Below are 17,382 nucleotides of genomic sequence, written 5' to 3' on the forward strand. Positions count from 1 at the left end.
ATCCTTGCAGCGCTTGTTTTGTGGCAAGAATGGATTTAGTTTATAGTTTACGAGAAAATTGCATCTGTGGGGACCAAGGTGCCTTCCCGTGCCTCGTTCCTCAGCTTGCGCGGGGTGCTTAGCTTGATGTCTGGGAACAGTCGCTGCAATGGCAACATGGCGGACATGGCTAGCACGGTGGAGCTAGTTTCCCATGCAAACTGTGCTTTTCCCTCCAGGGGTGGAGTCACTGGGATGCGCCCCGATTGGCCTCCCGAGTGGCTGCCCCTGGGGGGCACCCTCTCCCCCCGTGCTTCTTCCATCATTGGGCGCTTCTTCGCCACGGCAGATGCTCACAGGCCCGCAACAAGTTGGTTACGGGGGACCTTTGCTCTCGCAACTCCTTGTTTTCGCGCTTGGTGGACTGCTACTCGGTTTGTCCTAGCACAATGGGCGTGCATACTCGATTGGTCTTGCGGTAAGCCTTTGTTCGTAAGGGCCGTGACTGTCGCACTGTGCTGTATCTTGGGTGAATAAACCCTAAACCCATGCTTGTTGGCGGTCTGACTCGGGAGCCTGCTCTGCGCTGTGTCGGAGATACGACGAACCCTGCTGTAGTGCCTGTGTGCGTTGCGGAGTGGAGGAGCGCCATGCCCTTTCTTGACTGTCTCTCATAGCGTGAGCCTTTTGCAAACCCACACAGCTGGAAGGTCTGCATACCTCTAGTGCAATTCAAATCACCCGCACCCAAGTGGGGAGCCGTGACATTGCATACACCATCACGACCCTTTACTGCTGTCGGTGAGTAAAATGGCACCTGATAGCTGGCGCTATGGTTTCTTGCGCAAAACACAAAAGCACAGCCGGAAACCGAGCCAAGACAGAGCCGACAGTGCGAAAGACGAAGGGAAAGTGCCGAATCATAGATACGATCTTCGATGCTTGTCGCAATTGGCCTTGGCACAGCAAAGTCTGCTTCAACTAAATTTTCGCCACAACAAAGATGTTTTATTTCCCCGTCGATGTCCCATAAAGCATAACGCATCGAAATTCCCTCTAAAGCGAACTACTTTGTGGACATGTTTTCACTTCATCAAAAGCTTTATGGAGCAGACATGAGCAATATTATTTAAATTACAGCTCACCAAAACTCCACAACTGTTTTTCCATGCCTTGACAAACCATCGACCTTAATAGTGTAAAAAAAAGCACAAACTTGAGAAGTTGCTCGGGCCATGACGTAACTTAAAGCAGAAAGCCGATGCAACACGCTCTTATCTCTTTCAGGCGCCGAATAATTCTGTTGATTGAAACCGTACTTGCACCACATTTCTTACATATTCAGAATCATTAAAAGCTTACAGTTGCGGATTAGATTACAACTTTTCAATCCTTTAGCGACTTCTATAATGTTTACAGGACGTGGACTCCATGCCAAAAATCACCATAGGAGCATGAGATATGAGAACATCAACTATTTCATGTCTGGCATGCTTGGAAACCACCTATCCAGCCGCTTGAAAATTATGACTGGTGCAACACATTGTGACAAACAGTGAAAAAAGTGAACCCACTACATACGACATTCTCACACCAAGCAAAACTATGCAACGCTCTACCTTTCCACTTGTTTTACTAAAACATTTTGCACTTGTTATTGAAACTCAGCACAAATTTAATCAGAAGTGTTTCAAAATGTTTGCAACACATTTTAATATCATTACTTTCATCAACGCTTTTGCTGTTGATGCACTATCTTGGCATACATAATTGTGTACATAGCGTCTGTAAGTGTTATGGAGGAGCATCCGAGCTCCGAGGAAACGTTTTGGATCATATTGGTTAGGAAAATAGCGCGTGTACAAACAACATACATGCAATAATTTCATTTGCATAGTATTTCTTATTATTCATTTTCTGTAAAGTTTCGTGAAAATTGCTCCAGTGTACAGCAACAATTGCTGAAGTTGCGGTCGTGAGGTCAAATCCCAGTAAATATGTGGTTATTGCAGTTTCATTACTGGCATTTACTCATTTCCAAGCAGCATCACAGAAATAAAACGGCACATATGTTTGGAAGATCTTTTACTACGCCGTGTTGTTTCCCACCTCTCTTTCCTTCGAGATACCGTCTTCAATCGCACACCACTAAACAAAGAGACTTATCTACAACCACCAACATACATATCTGGGCGCCGCGACCACTTACTTAAAAAAGAAATATGCACACGCACAACATACCAAAACTCCTTTTTTCCCAATACAATACACGAATGGAACCTGCTGCCTCCTGAAGTTGCTTCTGATGTCACATTCCCCACTGCTCTCTAAGCATATGTTTGTAGATAAAAATGCACTCGCCATTTGAAACTTTCTTTGATGTTTATGTTTTGCAGTGTTAGCCAGCATTCTATGTTAATGAGTGTATTTTGTTACCTGGGCGAAACTTGTTCTTAGTGCTGTCTCATGCGCTCCCTCAGAATGTAACACATGTATGATTAGTATTGTACCCATGGTCTGAAGTGTTTAACCTTTTTAAGAGTGTGCAATCTTGTATTATATATTGATTATCTGTCCTCCCTACTGTAATGCCCAATGGGTGAAGTAGGTATGTAAATAAATAAATAAATAAATAAATGCATTGTTTATTAATGAATACAGATGGGCTTGCATAAATACTTGTAAAGGAATAAAAAGGTGGATACACTGGAATAGGCATATTCTGATTCGGCACTTGGGCGGTAGTCCGCATCGAAGGAATCGGTGGTGGACTCACTTGAAAAAGAGCAACGGGCGTGCACATGTATAGCATAATCGGACTGTCTAACTGAGTGCATGCAAGGCAGTTCAATGGTTGTGTGCTCATCTGAAAAGCCAAATATGTCAAAAACTTGCAGTAAGCCTTTGCCCTATCGCCAACAAGGAGCAACCAGTTTTCGCGAGTCTGAAGAAAAGAAATATACATGATAGCATCTTTTGCATACGGCGGCATCGTTTGTAATAACAGCACCTGCCTGTGAGCAATAAACAAGCGAGCATCTAACGTTAACCTTTTCAGAGATTAGAAACTAGATAGACATCACTTTTCACGAGCATGACAAACGGAAACAGCATGCAAGATGAAACTCAAACTAACCACACCATGCCCATGCAAAAAATGCGAGTGGTCAATGGCACGCCGGCCTAAAGGCATGGAATTAAAACCAAGAGATTACGGAGCGCAAAAATGGGCCAGCCCTCGTACTTTCCCAGTATACTTGCTGAAAATGTTTTATGCATTGCAGCTAGAATCGGGAGGGTTTATTGGCATGGCCTTCATTCCCCTAGGACCAGCAGTTATTTTTAGTCATCTGTATCTTACACTGTTACCAGTCGTCACCCTATTATCGTTGATATCAAGTTATTGCATGGCCCAAGGCCAGAATTACTTTATTCTTAGTGTACATTCTATTCCTGCATGGTTCGCATGCCTGTATGGCATGCTATTTTTGAAAGGCAACACCACAATCTATGTGGTCAAATCGCTTATTGGCCTCGTGCTTCTTTCACTGGAACCACTGCGCCATGACAGCGCAGATAGTCGGGCAAATCCAGGAGAGCCAGCTGGGGCATGTGTCTGTTTAGTGAATCAGATTAATCCAACTGACCTTTGTAGCTGTCACAATCCGCCCGGGTTCGTGAACAAGGGAGGCCTCGAGGCACCGTCCGTTAGACGGACGCTCCGCAGCGTGGTGGTGATGAACGAGGACTGACCGCTGAGCAGCTGTGCTCGCCGGTGTTTATTGGTGCGGTGACCAATGGTGCCTACTGAGCCTGACAGACCACCAAGCCTGGCGGGACAACGAAGATTATGCCCGAGGGGGCGTCATATGCTTGTTACACCCCCTTACGCCCAGTTTGTTTGTTAACTAAAAGAAACAAACGTCCAAGTTCAGAGCATAAGGCTCTGCCGCCATCCTAGCCAAGTCGACGGTGCCTGCTACCCAGGCGAGGAACGGTCTGGTGGCCCTCCCCTTCGAGTACTCCGCCTGTGCACCGGTGTTGACGGGCCAGAAGTGGCAATGCCGGGTGCTGCCTGAGCCAGCCTCACTCTGTCCGGAGGGTCCGCAGTGGTCAGCCTTGTGAGTGATACCAGACTTGACACCGGCCCAATGAGCGTCGCACCACTGGCAACACTTGCCGCCTCCGAGGTGGGTGGTGCTCTGCTGGAAGCGACTGGTGTTGCCGCTAGTCCTCCTGCGGGCTGGAACTCTGAAGTGGCAGTTGAGGGTGCTGGCCAGGTCCCGAGGCGAGGCCCAACATAGTCGGCGTGTCTGTGTCACGTAGCCCCATCTGGCATGCGGACGAGCAGCGATGAGGCGCTGGCAGGAGACACCACCTGTCCGGCAGACCAGGACGGAAGTTCCTGGCAAAAACTGAAGCTCCCGACTCCGGCAAAGGTGCGGGACGGCACCCACGGTCAGCAGCCAGCTTCTGCTTCAGCTGCTTCAGGAGCACTGTGGATCGGAGGTCCGGATGTAAGACGTCCAAGGGTGTCTTGACCATCCGACCCGGCAGGAGCTCCTCACAGGGTGCACGGCCAGTGACATCGTGGGGCTTGGGTCTGGTACTGCAACAGTATCCGAGCAATCTGTGTCCGGGAATCCCCAGTCTGGCTCTTCTTGAGCTTGTCCTTTATGGTTTGCACCACCCACTCGGCTGCACCGTTCGAAGCAAGTTGGTACTGCGGAACCATCATCCGGTGGATTCCATTCTTCGTCAGCCAGGCTAGGTACTCTGTGCTGGCGAAAGTGACGTCCGGCACGGTGACGTCCGGCAACCCCTGGGCTGCGAAGACCTGTTGTTGCACTGCAGTGGTCGTGCCTGCTGATGGAGTAGTGACAGAGGGAACCTCCACCCACTTGAAATAGGAGTCCACCACCACCAGGAAGTAATGGCCCTTGAAGGGTCCTCCAAAATCCACATGTAGGCGGGACCAGGGTCTCTGTGAGAACGGCCAGGGGGTGATTTCCACATGACGTGAGGCCCGCTGATGCTCATGGCAGATTTGGCAGCTCTGCTCCATGTGAGTGATGTCCAGGCCAGGCCACCAAACATGGGACTGGGCCACCATCTTGGTTTTTTCCACGCCAGGATGACCCATGTGCAGCAACTGCAGGACCCTGGACCAGAGACTGTGGGATCACCACCCTGGAACCCTACAGTAGCTGCAAGCTCAGCTTAGCGGCCATGTGGCTATACACCTGCTGAACCAATTCCTCCCCACGGGACACCGCCTTGACCACCCGAGACAGGACCGGGTCCCGGCTGGTCGCTTGCGACACCACAGATCTGGAGAGCACCTCCGGGTACGTGTGCTCCAGCATGAACACTTCAGGTTCTGGAACAGCACCAGGCACCTCTGGCAGGGGCAGGCGGCTCAGGGCATCAGCATGTCCCAGGTTCTTTCCGGGATGGTAAATCAGCTGGTGGCCTCAAGGCCCAGCGTGCCACTCGAGGTGATGCCTGCATGGGAACTGCCTTGTCAGGCCCCAGCTGCCCCAACAGCGGCTTGTGGTCCGTGACCGCCTCGAACTTCCGGCCCCACAGATACTGGTGGAAGCGTTCGACATCGAACATGAGGGCCAGGCCTTCCTTTTCTAGCTGGCTGTAGTGTTGCTCTGCAGCATGAAGCCGACGAGAAGCAAACGACACAGGGTGTTCCTGGCCGTCCTTGTCCCGGTGCGCCAGGACGGCTCCCACGCCGTACGGCGACGCATCTACGGTAAGGAGAACTGGCTTGGCAGGATCGAAGTGCACCAGAACTGGAGCCTTTGTGATTAGCGCCTTGCTGCGCTGGAAGGCCCTGTCCTGCTCCTTCTTCCAGACCCATTGCTGACGAGCTCGAAGCAGAAGATGGAGCGGCTGTAGATGCCATGACAGGTTTGGCGGGAAACTCCTGTAGAAGTTGACGAGGCTGGGGTAGCTCTGAAGCTCTTTGTTGTTCTGGGGCTTAGGCGCCTTGAGCGCAGCATCAACTTTGCGTAGAGCCGGGGCTAGGCCAGCCTGGGAAATGACATGTCCCAAATACTCTGCACTGGGGGCCAGGAAAATGCACTTTTCCAGCTTGAGCTTGAGACCAGCGTCCTGCGGTCGTGCCAGGACTTCGTGCAAGTTCTGCAGGTGGTCCCCGTCATCGCTGCCAGTACCCAGGATGTCATCCAAGTGCACCGCCACGTGCCTCCTGCCCCTGAAGAGGTTGTCCATCTCCCTCTGAAATATGGCTGGGGCTGGGGCTGACGCCACGCCAAATGCTAAGCGCGTGTACTGAAAGAGCCCCAAAGTTGTCGATATTGTGACATACTTCCGGGAGGCATCTGGAGTACAGCTGCTGGTAAGCATCTCTGAGGTCGAGCTTGGTAAACTTCTGTCCACCGGACAACGCTGACCAGAGATCTTCAATCCGGGGCAACGGGTACTTCTTGACTGTAGCGGCGGGGTTGATGGTAACCTTGAAATCCCCGCAGATCCTGACACTGCCGTCTCGCTTGAGGACTGGTATGATGGGAATGGCCCATTCAGACGTCTTGACAGGCACCAGGATGCCCTCTCGCTGTAGCCATTGCAGCTCCTGGGTAACCCCGTCCTTCAGTGCGAACGGCAGTGGGCGAGGCTTGAAAAAACGTGGCCGAGCTCCCTCAGGTACCTAGATGCCAGCCGTCTTGCCGGCGAATTGCCCACCCCTGGCTGGAACAGGTACTTGAACTCGGTTAGGAGGCTGGGGACGTCTTTCACCGCATGCAGGCTGGCTTCCTGGTACTCTGGCAGACGAACGCCCAGTGCATGAATTCAGTTTCGGCCCAGCAGCGTCGGCGATGACTCCTTGGTTAAGTAAAGGGGAAGGGTTGCCACCCTGTCGCCAAAGTGAACACTGACCTGGGCCTGACCCTGGACCTGGGAGAGCTGCCCGGAGTAGCTGCGCAGCATCACGCCCGAAGCCTCGACGGACATGCTGGGAAAGGTACGCTTGAACCGTTTCCCGGCCATGACAGACACGCTGGCCCCTGTCTCCAGCTCCACGGAAATGGGGTGCCTGCAGATTTCGACGGTCAGCATGTACGGCGGCACATACGACGGTACAAGGCCTATGTGCCACATGTAGAAAATCGTCGGGTCCTCGGCCACGACATGGAGCCTGGCTGCGGAAGAACTTGAGCCTGCTGCTGCACGCCCCTGCCGCGTACCCTTGCGAGGGCTACTCTTACCCTGGCCGCGGGCTTGTGTGGTACCTGGGCTTGAACCAGGCTGCTGCTGCTGTCGTCTGTTCATCATCCCCCTTCGGCATACCCGTGCCAGGGGCCCAGTTTTCCTGCACGTGAAGCATTGTGCTTGAGAGAACTGGCACAGCGACCGCAGGTACTGCCCTTCGTCGTCAACTTGTTGGCTGCCGCTTCCGGCGACGGTGAGCCAGTCGCACAGGCAATCTCGCCGGCGTCCTTGGCGGCAGCTTAAAATACATTTTTTTTTGATCGAGGCTGATACCTCCAGCACGCATGGGATCCAGCAATAATAATGAAAATGTCCAGCAACTGTCCAGTCCGTGCTGGAGGTATCAGCCTGTTGACATGAAACTTGTTACTTTGTGCACCACAAAGATAGCTCGAAATGTAGTATGTTTATTACCATGGCATTAGCTCTACGTGGTGGTGGCGTTATCAAATATACGGTGGACTCTTTTTTAACGGAACCTCAAGGGACCAGGGAAATTGGTTCTGTTTATCAGGAGTTCCATTTACTGAGCGGCAAAGCTGAATACAATTGCATGAATACAAAACCAACTAAACATCAGGATAGTGTTCCGTTTAAGTGATTTTCATTTATCGAGATTCCACTGTAGGCCAAGTTATTTTGCTTTTGCACAAAGAAATACAGCGCTTGCCTCATGACACCCGATTTTTGTCACAGATACACTAGGAAAGTGTGATAAGTTGTGATTTTCTCAACTTGTACCGCGAAATCTTTTCAAGTTTTGTAACATTAATGTTTTCACTGTTCCAAAATATGTGCTTGCACACATGCTTAGGAAAGAGCGAAAGAGTGCAGACTTCCAACCAGTTTTATTTTAATGAAAATATGGCAGCAAAGAAGGCAACGGTAGAATGGCTGATATGCGTAACTCTCACCATTCAAGCACGTGCCTACATTTGCCTTAAAACTTGGCAAGAAATTCAAAATCATGATTGGACAGCTTAGTGGAAGGTCACTCAGCCTTCCAGCCTCAGGAATTTAGCGAATTAGCTCGTTACCCGAAGTGTCTGTGTGCTGTGAGCAAGATGCAACATGACCACCTCGCCCATTTGTTCAACCCTTGCAAATACTGTAAGCGATTAGAGACGAACTATGGACACTGTCCTAAAAGCTAAATATTTATTTTGCCTGCTAGTTGCACCTAAAACATTAGATTTAAAGCTATCCTCTGAAATGGCGGGAGGCCTCGCAGAGTACGTGGAGGAACTTAGTGCGACTCGTGCGGAAGGTCACACAGACTGCACTGTTTTTAAACACCACACAAGCGGTAGAGGAAAGCCAGCGAGTTTTGTAACTGAGCCATGCGGTGTAAGCTGTAATTCGCCAAGATTAGTACCCTGAAGTAGGCCCAAAGTTGCCAATTCGGGAACGATTGGGGCCACAAAGTTTTAGGGTTTTACAGTATTTTACTATGTGATAAAAAAAAAACATCCAAAGAAAAGTAAATAGGAAATTCTTACCAGATGGATGGTGGGCGGCATTATCTCCATTGTGTTTTCCCCATTACCAGTTACAGAGTAGAATCAGTTAGGCTTTAACAACACTAACTGGCCTCTAACATTTCCCTTGAGATGTTTCAAGAATTCTGAAATGCCCTTAGCATGATAATTATATATCTCAAAGTTGTTCTATCAGTTGTTGTCACACTGTATATTTAATGAGTAATTTTTCTGATTTTCACATCAAACCCTGTCTTGGAGGCACTCACGAAGTGGTGCATCATTTAGGTGGAACACTGAAAGCTGTGTGATGGAGCATGTCCATGGCTCATTGCCATCCTTTGTGGTATTGCGTGATGCTTCTATTGCTAGCCCATGGTTGCTTTCCTCAGTGATAATAGCATTAATATGCAGTGACTAATGATTCAGCTTGCCCGCTTTTAGTGTGATCAAGGAACCCGTACGGGTCCCGAAACATCTGTTATTTTCACTTTGACTTGGTCAGTGACCGCAATTTCTTCACCATTATGTTACCTGACCAGACGAACTTTCGTCAAACTCTTGACTACGATTCTAATATGGTTTTGTGCAATTGTGTATGGTAGTGGCAACTGTCGGGAGAAAATGAATCCTTCAGGTATGTTCTCAAGTGGTTCTACCTAGTAGATTGCTATGTTGCCTGAGATTTTTAGTTCTTAACATGGCACCATTTGCTGGGCTCAGTTATTGATTTTTCCACAAATTTGGCATACTTGTTTTTTATGATTACTCAATTTTTTTTGCATAATTTTTTTTTTTCAGAACCGTTACTGGCATTTTTCGGTGTGTAATAGCTTGGACCAAGCTATCAGCTTTTTTGTTGAATGGCTGGTTTGATATTTGTTAGTTCTGTGTTGCTACAGGTCCTGCTCTTGGACACTGCAGTTGCAACTAATACACACAAGGCCAAAGTGTTGCAGAAACAGTCTAGCAAGGTCACAACACCATATGTGACTATGCAGTGAGTGCATTTGGTGTTTGAACACAACTAGAATGAGAATATTTTGTAGCATTATGCAGGTGCAGAGTTGCAACGGATAATCAAGTATTGATAGTGTGGATGCTGGTAGTAGTACTCGGCTTGTTACCATGCATCACTGCTGAGTGGCCCCTTCTGGTTTTTGTGGCAGGATGGGCTCACCTGGTCGACCTTGGCGATGAGCGGCTAAGCAGGCAGGCGCGAGATTAAAACCTGGTTGTGGCGGCCTCATTTCGATGGGGGCTCCCGTGCATTTGGAGCATGGTCGAAATTAATTCTCCCACCACTGATCAGATTTTGGCACCAAAAAATTTCAAATAATTTTGGAATTTGCTTGTTGCGTTGGAGGGGACACTAAAAGAAAATATTCTGCAATACTGCAAAGGGCAGCATGAGTGAAGGCTTAGTGAACAAGTGCCACTGCATTGGGAATATCTGTCAGTGACGGGGGGAGGGGGATTTTCATTGTGACATCTTGAATGGCATTTTCACATGGACAGTGTTGCTGCAAGAGCTTTGGAAGGGTCGAGACGGTCTTTTGTTGTTGTTGTTGAAGCAATAAATATGCCAGATGCAAGGAGGCACCATTGAGTGCATCCACTGTTGTTTCTTCTTCCCCGTCTGTGCTCACTTGTGCTTTCTTGCATCTTTTTCAGACATTTGCATACAACATACTGTGGGATGTGGGCTTCCTGCTAAGGTGAGTATTTCACTCTGCTTTTACTATAAACGAGGTCAGTGTTGGGTGTGACGCTCACAGCATGCTTCACTTGTCTTTACAATTGTCTTTAGTTTTTTGTTCAGTTCAGTAAAATTTTTATTTCCTTCAATAAATACAATGCAGTAAACATTTTTTTACTCCCAAGAGCTCACACTAATTATGGGCAAATTATCTCGACATACACAGCAATAAAACAATAGAATAATTTACCGAACTCTACCGTCATATAATTTACCGTCACTTTACAGTGGAGGATTACTACCGCAATAGCGTTTTGCGAGTCCGGTATTTGGGTAAGCGCAAGTGCAAGGGGTCAGGGACAGGCCTTTTGACCGTGCCGTTTCAGGGGATGAGCAGAAGCGCAAACGTGCACATCCTGCACGATGCAGCCACCTGGTGGCACAGAACTAATACAGCAGTAAGCGTCTTCTACTTTGCTACTGGTGTAAATTTTTGTCAGGAACGTAATTGTGAACGCATTGTTTTTTAGATGCTTTAGATGTTTCACACTTGGTTACAGCAGTGTTAGCTCTTTGTTTGGCTAGTTAAGCTCTGAACCACCAGGTGGCTGGACCATGCAGAGTGATCAGGCAGCTCACAGACGTCTACGCTAAAGCTCCTTCATCAGCTTGAGTTTATGCTTCCACCCATTCGTTGAAACACCCAGCTTGCCTGTGGTTACTGAAATACCGGACACGCTCGGCGCTGCGACAGAATGCTTGCAATGCGTGCTACTTCGATAGCTCTCGCTTGGGATCGACTGCCAGGCGGCTGGCAGAGAGTTTGGAGAGGCTTTGTGTGTTGGCTCCAAGACAACCAAAGTAGGCAACACGAGATCCCATCATGACGCAGAGCCAGTGAAGGTGGAGCTTAGCCCTGATCACTCGGAGAACGAGTTAAGGAGAAGAAGCATGGCAATGGAGGAGGGTGTCTTGTAATTGTCCATTGCTCTCGTAATATAAGACGCTCCACACAAATTGTGGGGCGAATGTTTGACTGTAGCTGTACCCTATGTGTCTACAAAATTTGTCCGAACCATTTCAGGAACCCTTTAATAGCTGTTCATGCAGTGTTGTTGGCATACAAATACGAGCAATTAAATCTGTACTAGATATTTTGTCTCCGTACCTTACCCACATTTTTAATCTTGGAATATCGTCTGGCATTTTTTCGAGAAGAACGCAAAGTTCTGAAATGATTATATTTAAAGAAAGTCACAGTTTTGACTGAAAGGCACAGCATCGATTGCGATAGCAAATTTGTGGACCAGCTGTATGATGTAGGAATAGTAGCTTTACTGGCCGTATAAAGCTGTAAACGTAATGTAATGGTTAGGGTCGGGCATGAAATTGATGGTAGCTGGCTCATGCCGTCGTCCAACTCATCCACGCTAAGGACGTTGTTGAAGGGGGAGACTTGTTCTCATCGAGAACAAGGAATATGGGATTTATTTACAGTATCTACATGAGAATGTTACAGTTCATCAGTCTAACATGACTGAAAGAGGAATGCACACTCAGCAGCTATGCCACGGCTGCTTAAAAACACTCTGTCCTCCCTAGATCCCTAGGTGAGGGAAAACGGCCGTTCAACCGTCGACCAATTTGAAGCATCCAAAGTCATCGTAACCGACCCACCTTTGAGGGGGAGGGTTTACACACTCACTTCCGCACAGGTTTCACTAACCACACCGAAATGAGAAGGTTCTCGCAGACATGGGTCTTGCCCTGAGCAGGTGCCTCTTAGTCCCAGAGTTGACCCCGCAGACAGTGGCCGCTGTGTCTATCCAATGACTGATGACTTCTAAGACCTGTGAGATGGCGCCGCAGAACACCTTCTTCCAGGAGTTCCACTGCGTCAAACAAACCGTGACGGTGACGGCGAATCCACTTACAATACTTGATCCGCCGACCGTGTTTAGACATGATGGCGCTGACGGGCTAGGGACTGTCGTATTGTCGTCCTTACAAAGCGAGTTGCCGCAGTAGACATGGTGGCGCCGATGGGCTGGGGACTGTCGTATTGTCGTCCTTTCAAAGCGAGTCGCCGCTGTAGACATGGTGGCGCCGTTCGGTTGGGGACTGTCGCTTCCCCGAAGATCGCCAGCCTCCGCAGGTCGAATGTAACAATAGGCATAGTAACTAAATTACTGTGTTTGTTCGAATCTAGGCCAAATTTCAAGTCATCATATACCAAACTGTAGGGTTGGCTTAGATTCGAGGATTTTAAAAAATGCCCCAGTTTGTAATTGAATATCATAAATACGGTGCATAGCTAGCGCCATCTAGAAAAGCCAGCATCGCAGCCTCTATTAGCCGCGCCAGTAGCCAACTAAAGTACATGAACGACGTCGCTGTTTTGACCTGTGTCGTATTGGCGTGCGGCATCTCTGAGCATGTGGCGTGGCCCATAGCGTGGCATTATCATAATGGCACCAAACAAGCGATGCTACTATAGCGCTGCTTTCAAACGAAAAGTTGTGCTAGCCGCAGAGGCATCGTCAAACATTCAAGCCGGGCGGGACTTCGACATCGATGAGAAAAATGTCCATCATTGGAGGGGGCAACGGGATGAGCAGCGCACTTTTTGAAAAATAAGCGCTCGTTAACAAAGAGGAGCTATTCACCGAGATAGTGCCATGTTTCGATGCATGCGGGCCGTGCTGCACTGTCTGCGCTTGTGGATGTAAGCTTGCAAGCGTGCGTGTAGTCTGGGCTAGTAGCGATGGTAACATAGACTGAGCTCGGCATGTTCATATTAAATAAATGCTGTTTTCATTTTGGGAACGTTGTCCTCACTTTCTTTGGCCTACATTGGAGGTAAGTTTTTTTTAATTTTTTTATGGCTTTGGACATTCGGGGGTTGGCTTAGAATCGGGGCTGGCCTAGATTCGAGTAAATACGGTAACAAGCACGGTGTCACGCGCGCCCACGCAAACATGATCACATCTCACTTGATGACCGCGGAAACTCTGTCAAAATGCTGGTGTGAGGAAAAGCGGCAGCAGCAGCAGCAAGCGAATTCACGGCAAAGCATCGATTGCAATAGAAAATAAGTAGACAGCTATACAAAGTAAGGATAGTAGCTGTATCGACCGTATAAACCTGTAAACATACCGTATTTACACGATTGTAAGTCGACTCGAATTTAAGTCAATCCCTCCCCCCCCCCCCCTATATCGCGTGTGACAGGGAAAAAAAAAAAAAGCATACCCGAGAGCGCATTGCATAACGGAAATTTATTAGTAGCTGGCATAGTCGCTGGACTACTCGTCTTGACTTGTGCCATCGTCCTCACTAGTGCTGCCATTGTCACCGCTGCTACTGTCCCACAGCGCGTCGTCGTTTAGCGAAATTCCACATTTAGCAAACTACCACACCATGACATCTTGTGGAACAACAGCGCATGCCGAATGCACCCAACCACATGCAGCCGTCAGGGAGGCTTTTTTGACAGGTCCGGTTGGCGTAAGCTTGCGGTCTTCTGCCGCCAGCCACTTGTACTCACGGCAGAGCAAGTCCTTAAAAGGTGAAGATCCGGGCTTGTTTCATGACCATGTCACACTTCACTGGCAGGGATAAATCACACATTTCAGCAACGTACCCCGCAAGCTTGGCCTACAGCTTCGGAAAGCATCTTGACTTCGGCCCGTGGAAAATTCTTTGCTTGCCGTCACAGGTGAAAATTTTGCTTTGCTGCAGTTGCCACTCTCGCACCACCCATTCAGAAACATCGAACTTGTGGCCCGCTGTGCAGTGATTTGTTTCTTCGGCGTAAATAATGGCAGCCCTCCTGAACGCTGCTGGGAAAGAGCGCCAAATATTTAGTGGGCCTGGAGCACTCATGACGACTGAGGAAGCATGGAAGTAGCACTTAGCCGGCAGTCGAGTCGAACGTGTCAAACCATGTCAAACAAAGAGCTACAGGGAAAGAGAAACACGTGAGCGGTGTCTGCTCTTCCATGAACTATCAATACTCCCTATGCACTCCCTGCAAGCGCCGCCGTTCTGGGGGTGATGCCGCGAATGGAACAGCAGCACTTTTATCAACTATCGACACCCCCCCCATGAGTGTTGTGTGCGCTGTAAACCTCTAAAAAATGTTTAAAAACTCTTCCGCAAAGCAAGCAAACACGCAGGATAGTGAAAACTACGGATAGGGCCATAGAGGAAACATAAAATTGTAACTACGTTGTAGCTACCCTGATATCTCGTTGGTCTCACTTTTATGGCGGTGCCATGTTTTGGTTTCGATTTAAGCCGACCCCCCCCCTACTTCAGATTTTCAAATTGAAAATATTAGGTTGACTTACAATCGTGTAAATACGGTAGGCATAGTAACTAAATTAACAAGCATGGTGTCACACGCGCACAAGCAAACACGAACACATCTCACTTAATGACCGCGGAAACTCACTGTAGTGAGGAAGCGCAGCAGCGAGTGAATTAAACTTTGGCTGGCTCTCGCTTCGACGTGAACTAAGTGGCAAAAACAGCGCACACAAAGCTATCGGCACTCGGCGCATGCACTCTGTCTCCATCACAGATTGCTTTCAAGATGAGGCCCGCTCGACCGGGGCAGCCGCCGCCGGACAATGCTACCCTCGCTGCTGAAAACCACGTCACTCGATATTCAACCATGCTGAAAGCATTCATGCAGAAAGTGGACACAGCCACAGCGAAAAGGAAGAGGACGGCGGGTTGATGGAGCCATGTGTTCAGCAATTCCTAAAAGGAAACACTCGTGCAGAGGGGGAAGTCGACACCTGCGACTGTGATTTCTGTCGCATGCAGCTGAAGTCGCACTTCTGGTGCAGTGAAAATCGCATCATGTGACACAGGCTATAAGTGTGGCTCGGCACAGTATGACCATGTTCGGCTTAGCGTTTGAAAAGGATCAGAACAAGGTACGCACTTGCCGTAAGTGCAAAGGCACCGTAGATGAGCTCAAGTTCGAGACCCTAACAAAGGGGCTGGCGGACGAGAAGAAAACATACGTACCCAGTGCTCTCCCAAAGAGATCTCCCTCGTGCTCCCTCTGCCGACCATGCCGGCCGTGTCTCCATAGTACCGTGGCCGACATGGTCAGAAGTGTGAAGCGCCTCCGCCACAAACCGCTCTGTCAGAGTGAGTGCGGTGGAAGAAAAGATGCATGTTTCTGCAGTCCTTATAGGGAGCACGGCTCAGCATTTGTGGCGAACGGATTGGCGGGTGGAAAAATAGAGAAAGAGGTGGGGGAGAGGGGAGGGAGTAGTATTCCGCATCTCGGACGCAGGCAACGATACCTCTGTAGCTGTTCGTCAAGCATTGTCCTCAAGGAAGCTGAGGACTGCAGGTATGGAAGAGGAGGTCCTTGCATCGATCCTATGCGGTGTAGCTGAGTCACCATGGTGGTTCAGTGACCAAGCCCACTGCCTGCCACCATCGCAAGTGGAAAGGGAGAGGCGTAGGGAAGACAGAACAGGTATGGTGGCTAGGCGGAACAGTGTGACGGGCGCCGTATGTGCACCGCGGGAGAGGAGCACACAATGTAAAATTTTGACCACTGCTAGGGCTTCTCTGGGATGCTGTGGTCGTCAGGAGCGTGTAGGGTCTTCAGCGCAGTGACCATGCGCACGTTGAGCCAGCGTGCCAGCATGCAATGTGTTGATGGTATTCTAGAAGTGTACCGTTGACTGAATGCATTACTTTGCTGTGTAAGCTTCGCAGAAATGGGATGTAGCAGCACCATGGCTTGAAAAGCAGGCACATGTTTTGTATGTAGCTGCAAAAGTGGGCTCAAATCATGCGCGAAAGAAAAAGAGCTTTCCGAGCTCTGAAGGATGCTTTGTGACGTAAGAAGTCAGCGTATATTATAAAATGAAGATAGACAACCAACGACTGCGTCATTTGTAAGCATCACTTGGAAGCAGCTAGCATACATCGAAAAAGCACTCATTGCTGCATAATTAATGGAGAAGTTGTGGAAATACTGCATGATCACTCAGCCGCACCTGACACAAGACGCCTTCTCGTGTTTTCGTAAGCACCCATATAGCATGCAGAAGGCAATGCAAGCTCTGTGAAGAAGAAAGGTGTAAACTGATGCTACTGACTTTCAGAGATGATTGCATGTCACCCATCACGATGATGTCTTTGCTTGTGCTCGAGGTCGCGCGTTTGATTCCGGCATGGTGGTGGAGATGTGCACACTACAGGCATGACTCAGGTCGTCGTGCCCGACTTAATTAGGTGTGGCACGTAAAACCACATAATTTATTACAACATTGCATATCACGGCTGCTGTTTGTGTCAGAAATGAAGAGCATGGCGAAGGAGAGCAACAGTGCAGATGCACTGACAGCGTTTATTCTGGGAAAGGTTTTACTGTCTACATTGCACTATAACTGGGCACTATAACATAGCACAGATAACTTAAGACATGAAAAATAAATTAACACGCACGCAAGAAAAAAAAACAGGTAGGTCAAACTAAACCACTGCATCACGCAGCCATCACTTAATCGCATAATCTATGGATGAATGATAATTCTATTTCTGTGGGAGAGCTATTCTGAGCTGGGGGGTTGAGACAACTTGAACTTGCCTTTTTTTTTTATATGATACTTTAGTTGTGGATGATGTGATTGCAGCATAGGTTTCAACTAAATGAGGAATAACAGCATTTTATCTACTGCTCAGCTTTACTCTGACGTGTGCAGTGCCAAAAAAAAAGGCACACCATGTGTCAATCATTCTCGACATCTCGCGGCTTCTCGCTCTTTTCATGCGCATATTCGAGGCTTGGCGAATGGAAACGTTATCTAGTGAGGCGAGTCTAGCAGTGCTATTGGAGGAATTAGAGGACAGTAAATGGGATATTATAGGGCTCAGTGAAGTTAGGAGGACCAAAGAAGCATATACAGTGCTAAAAAGCGGGCACGTCTTGTGCTACCGGGG

General features: G+C 48.7%; 1 protein-coding gene across 1 annotated transcript in view; it reads left to right on the plus strand.

Moving 5' to 3' along the window:
• The window catches only part of Surf4 (Surfeit locus protein 4), a 132,446-nt gene that overhangs the window by 35,433 nt on the left and 79,631 nt on the right, over positions 1–17,382 (plus strand). The window contains exon 3 of the mRNA XM_050168366.3: positions 10,380–10,423. Within this exon, the coding sequence (XP_050024323.1) occupies positions 10,380–10,423 (44 nt within the window). The remainder of the gene's footprint in view (positions 1–10,379; positions 10,424–17,382) is intronic.

Source organism: Dermacentor andersoni, chromosome 1 (assembly GCF_023375885.2).
Source record: "Dermacentor andersoni chromosome 1, qqDerAnde1_hic_scaffold, whole genome shotgun sequence".
NCBI classification, from domain to species: Eukaryota; Metazoa; Arthropoda; class Arachnida; order Ixodida; family Ixodidae; genus Dermacentor; species Dermacentor andersoni.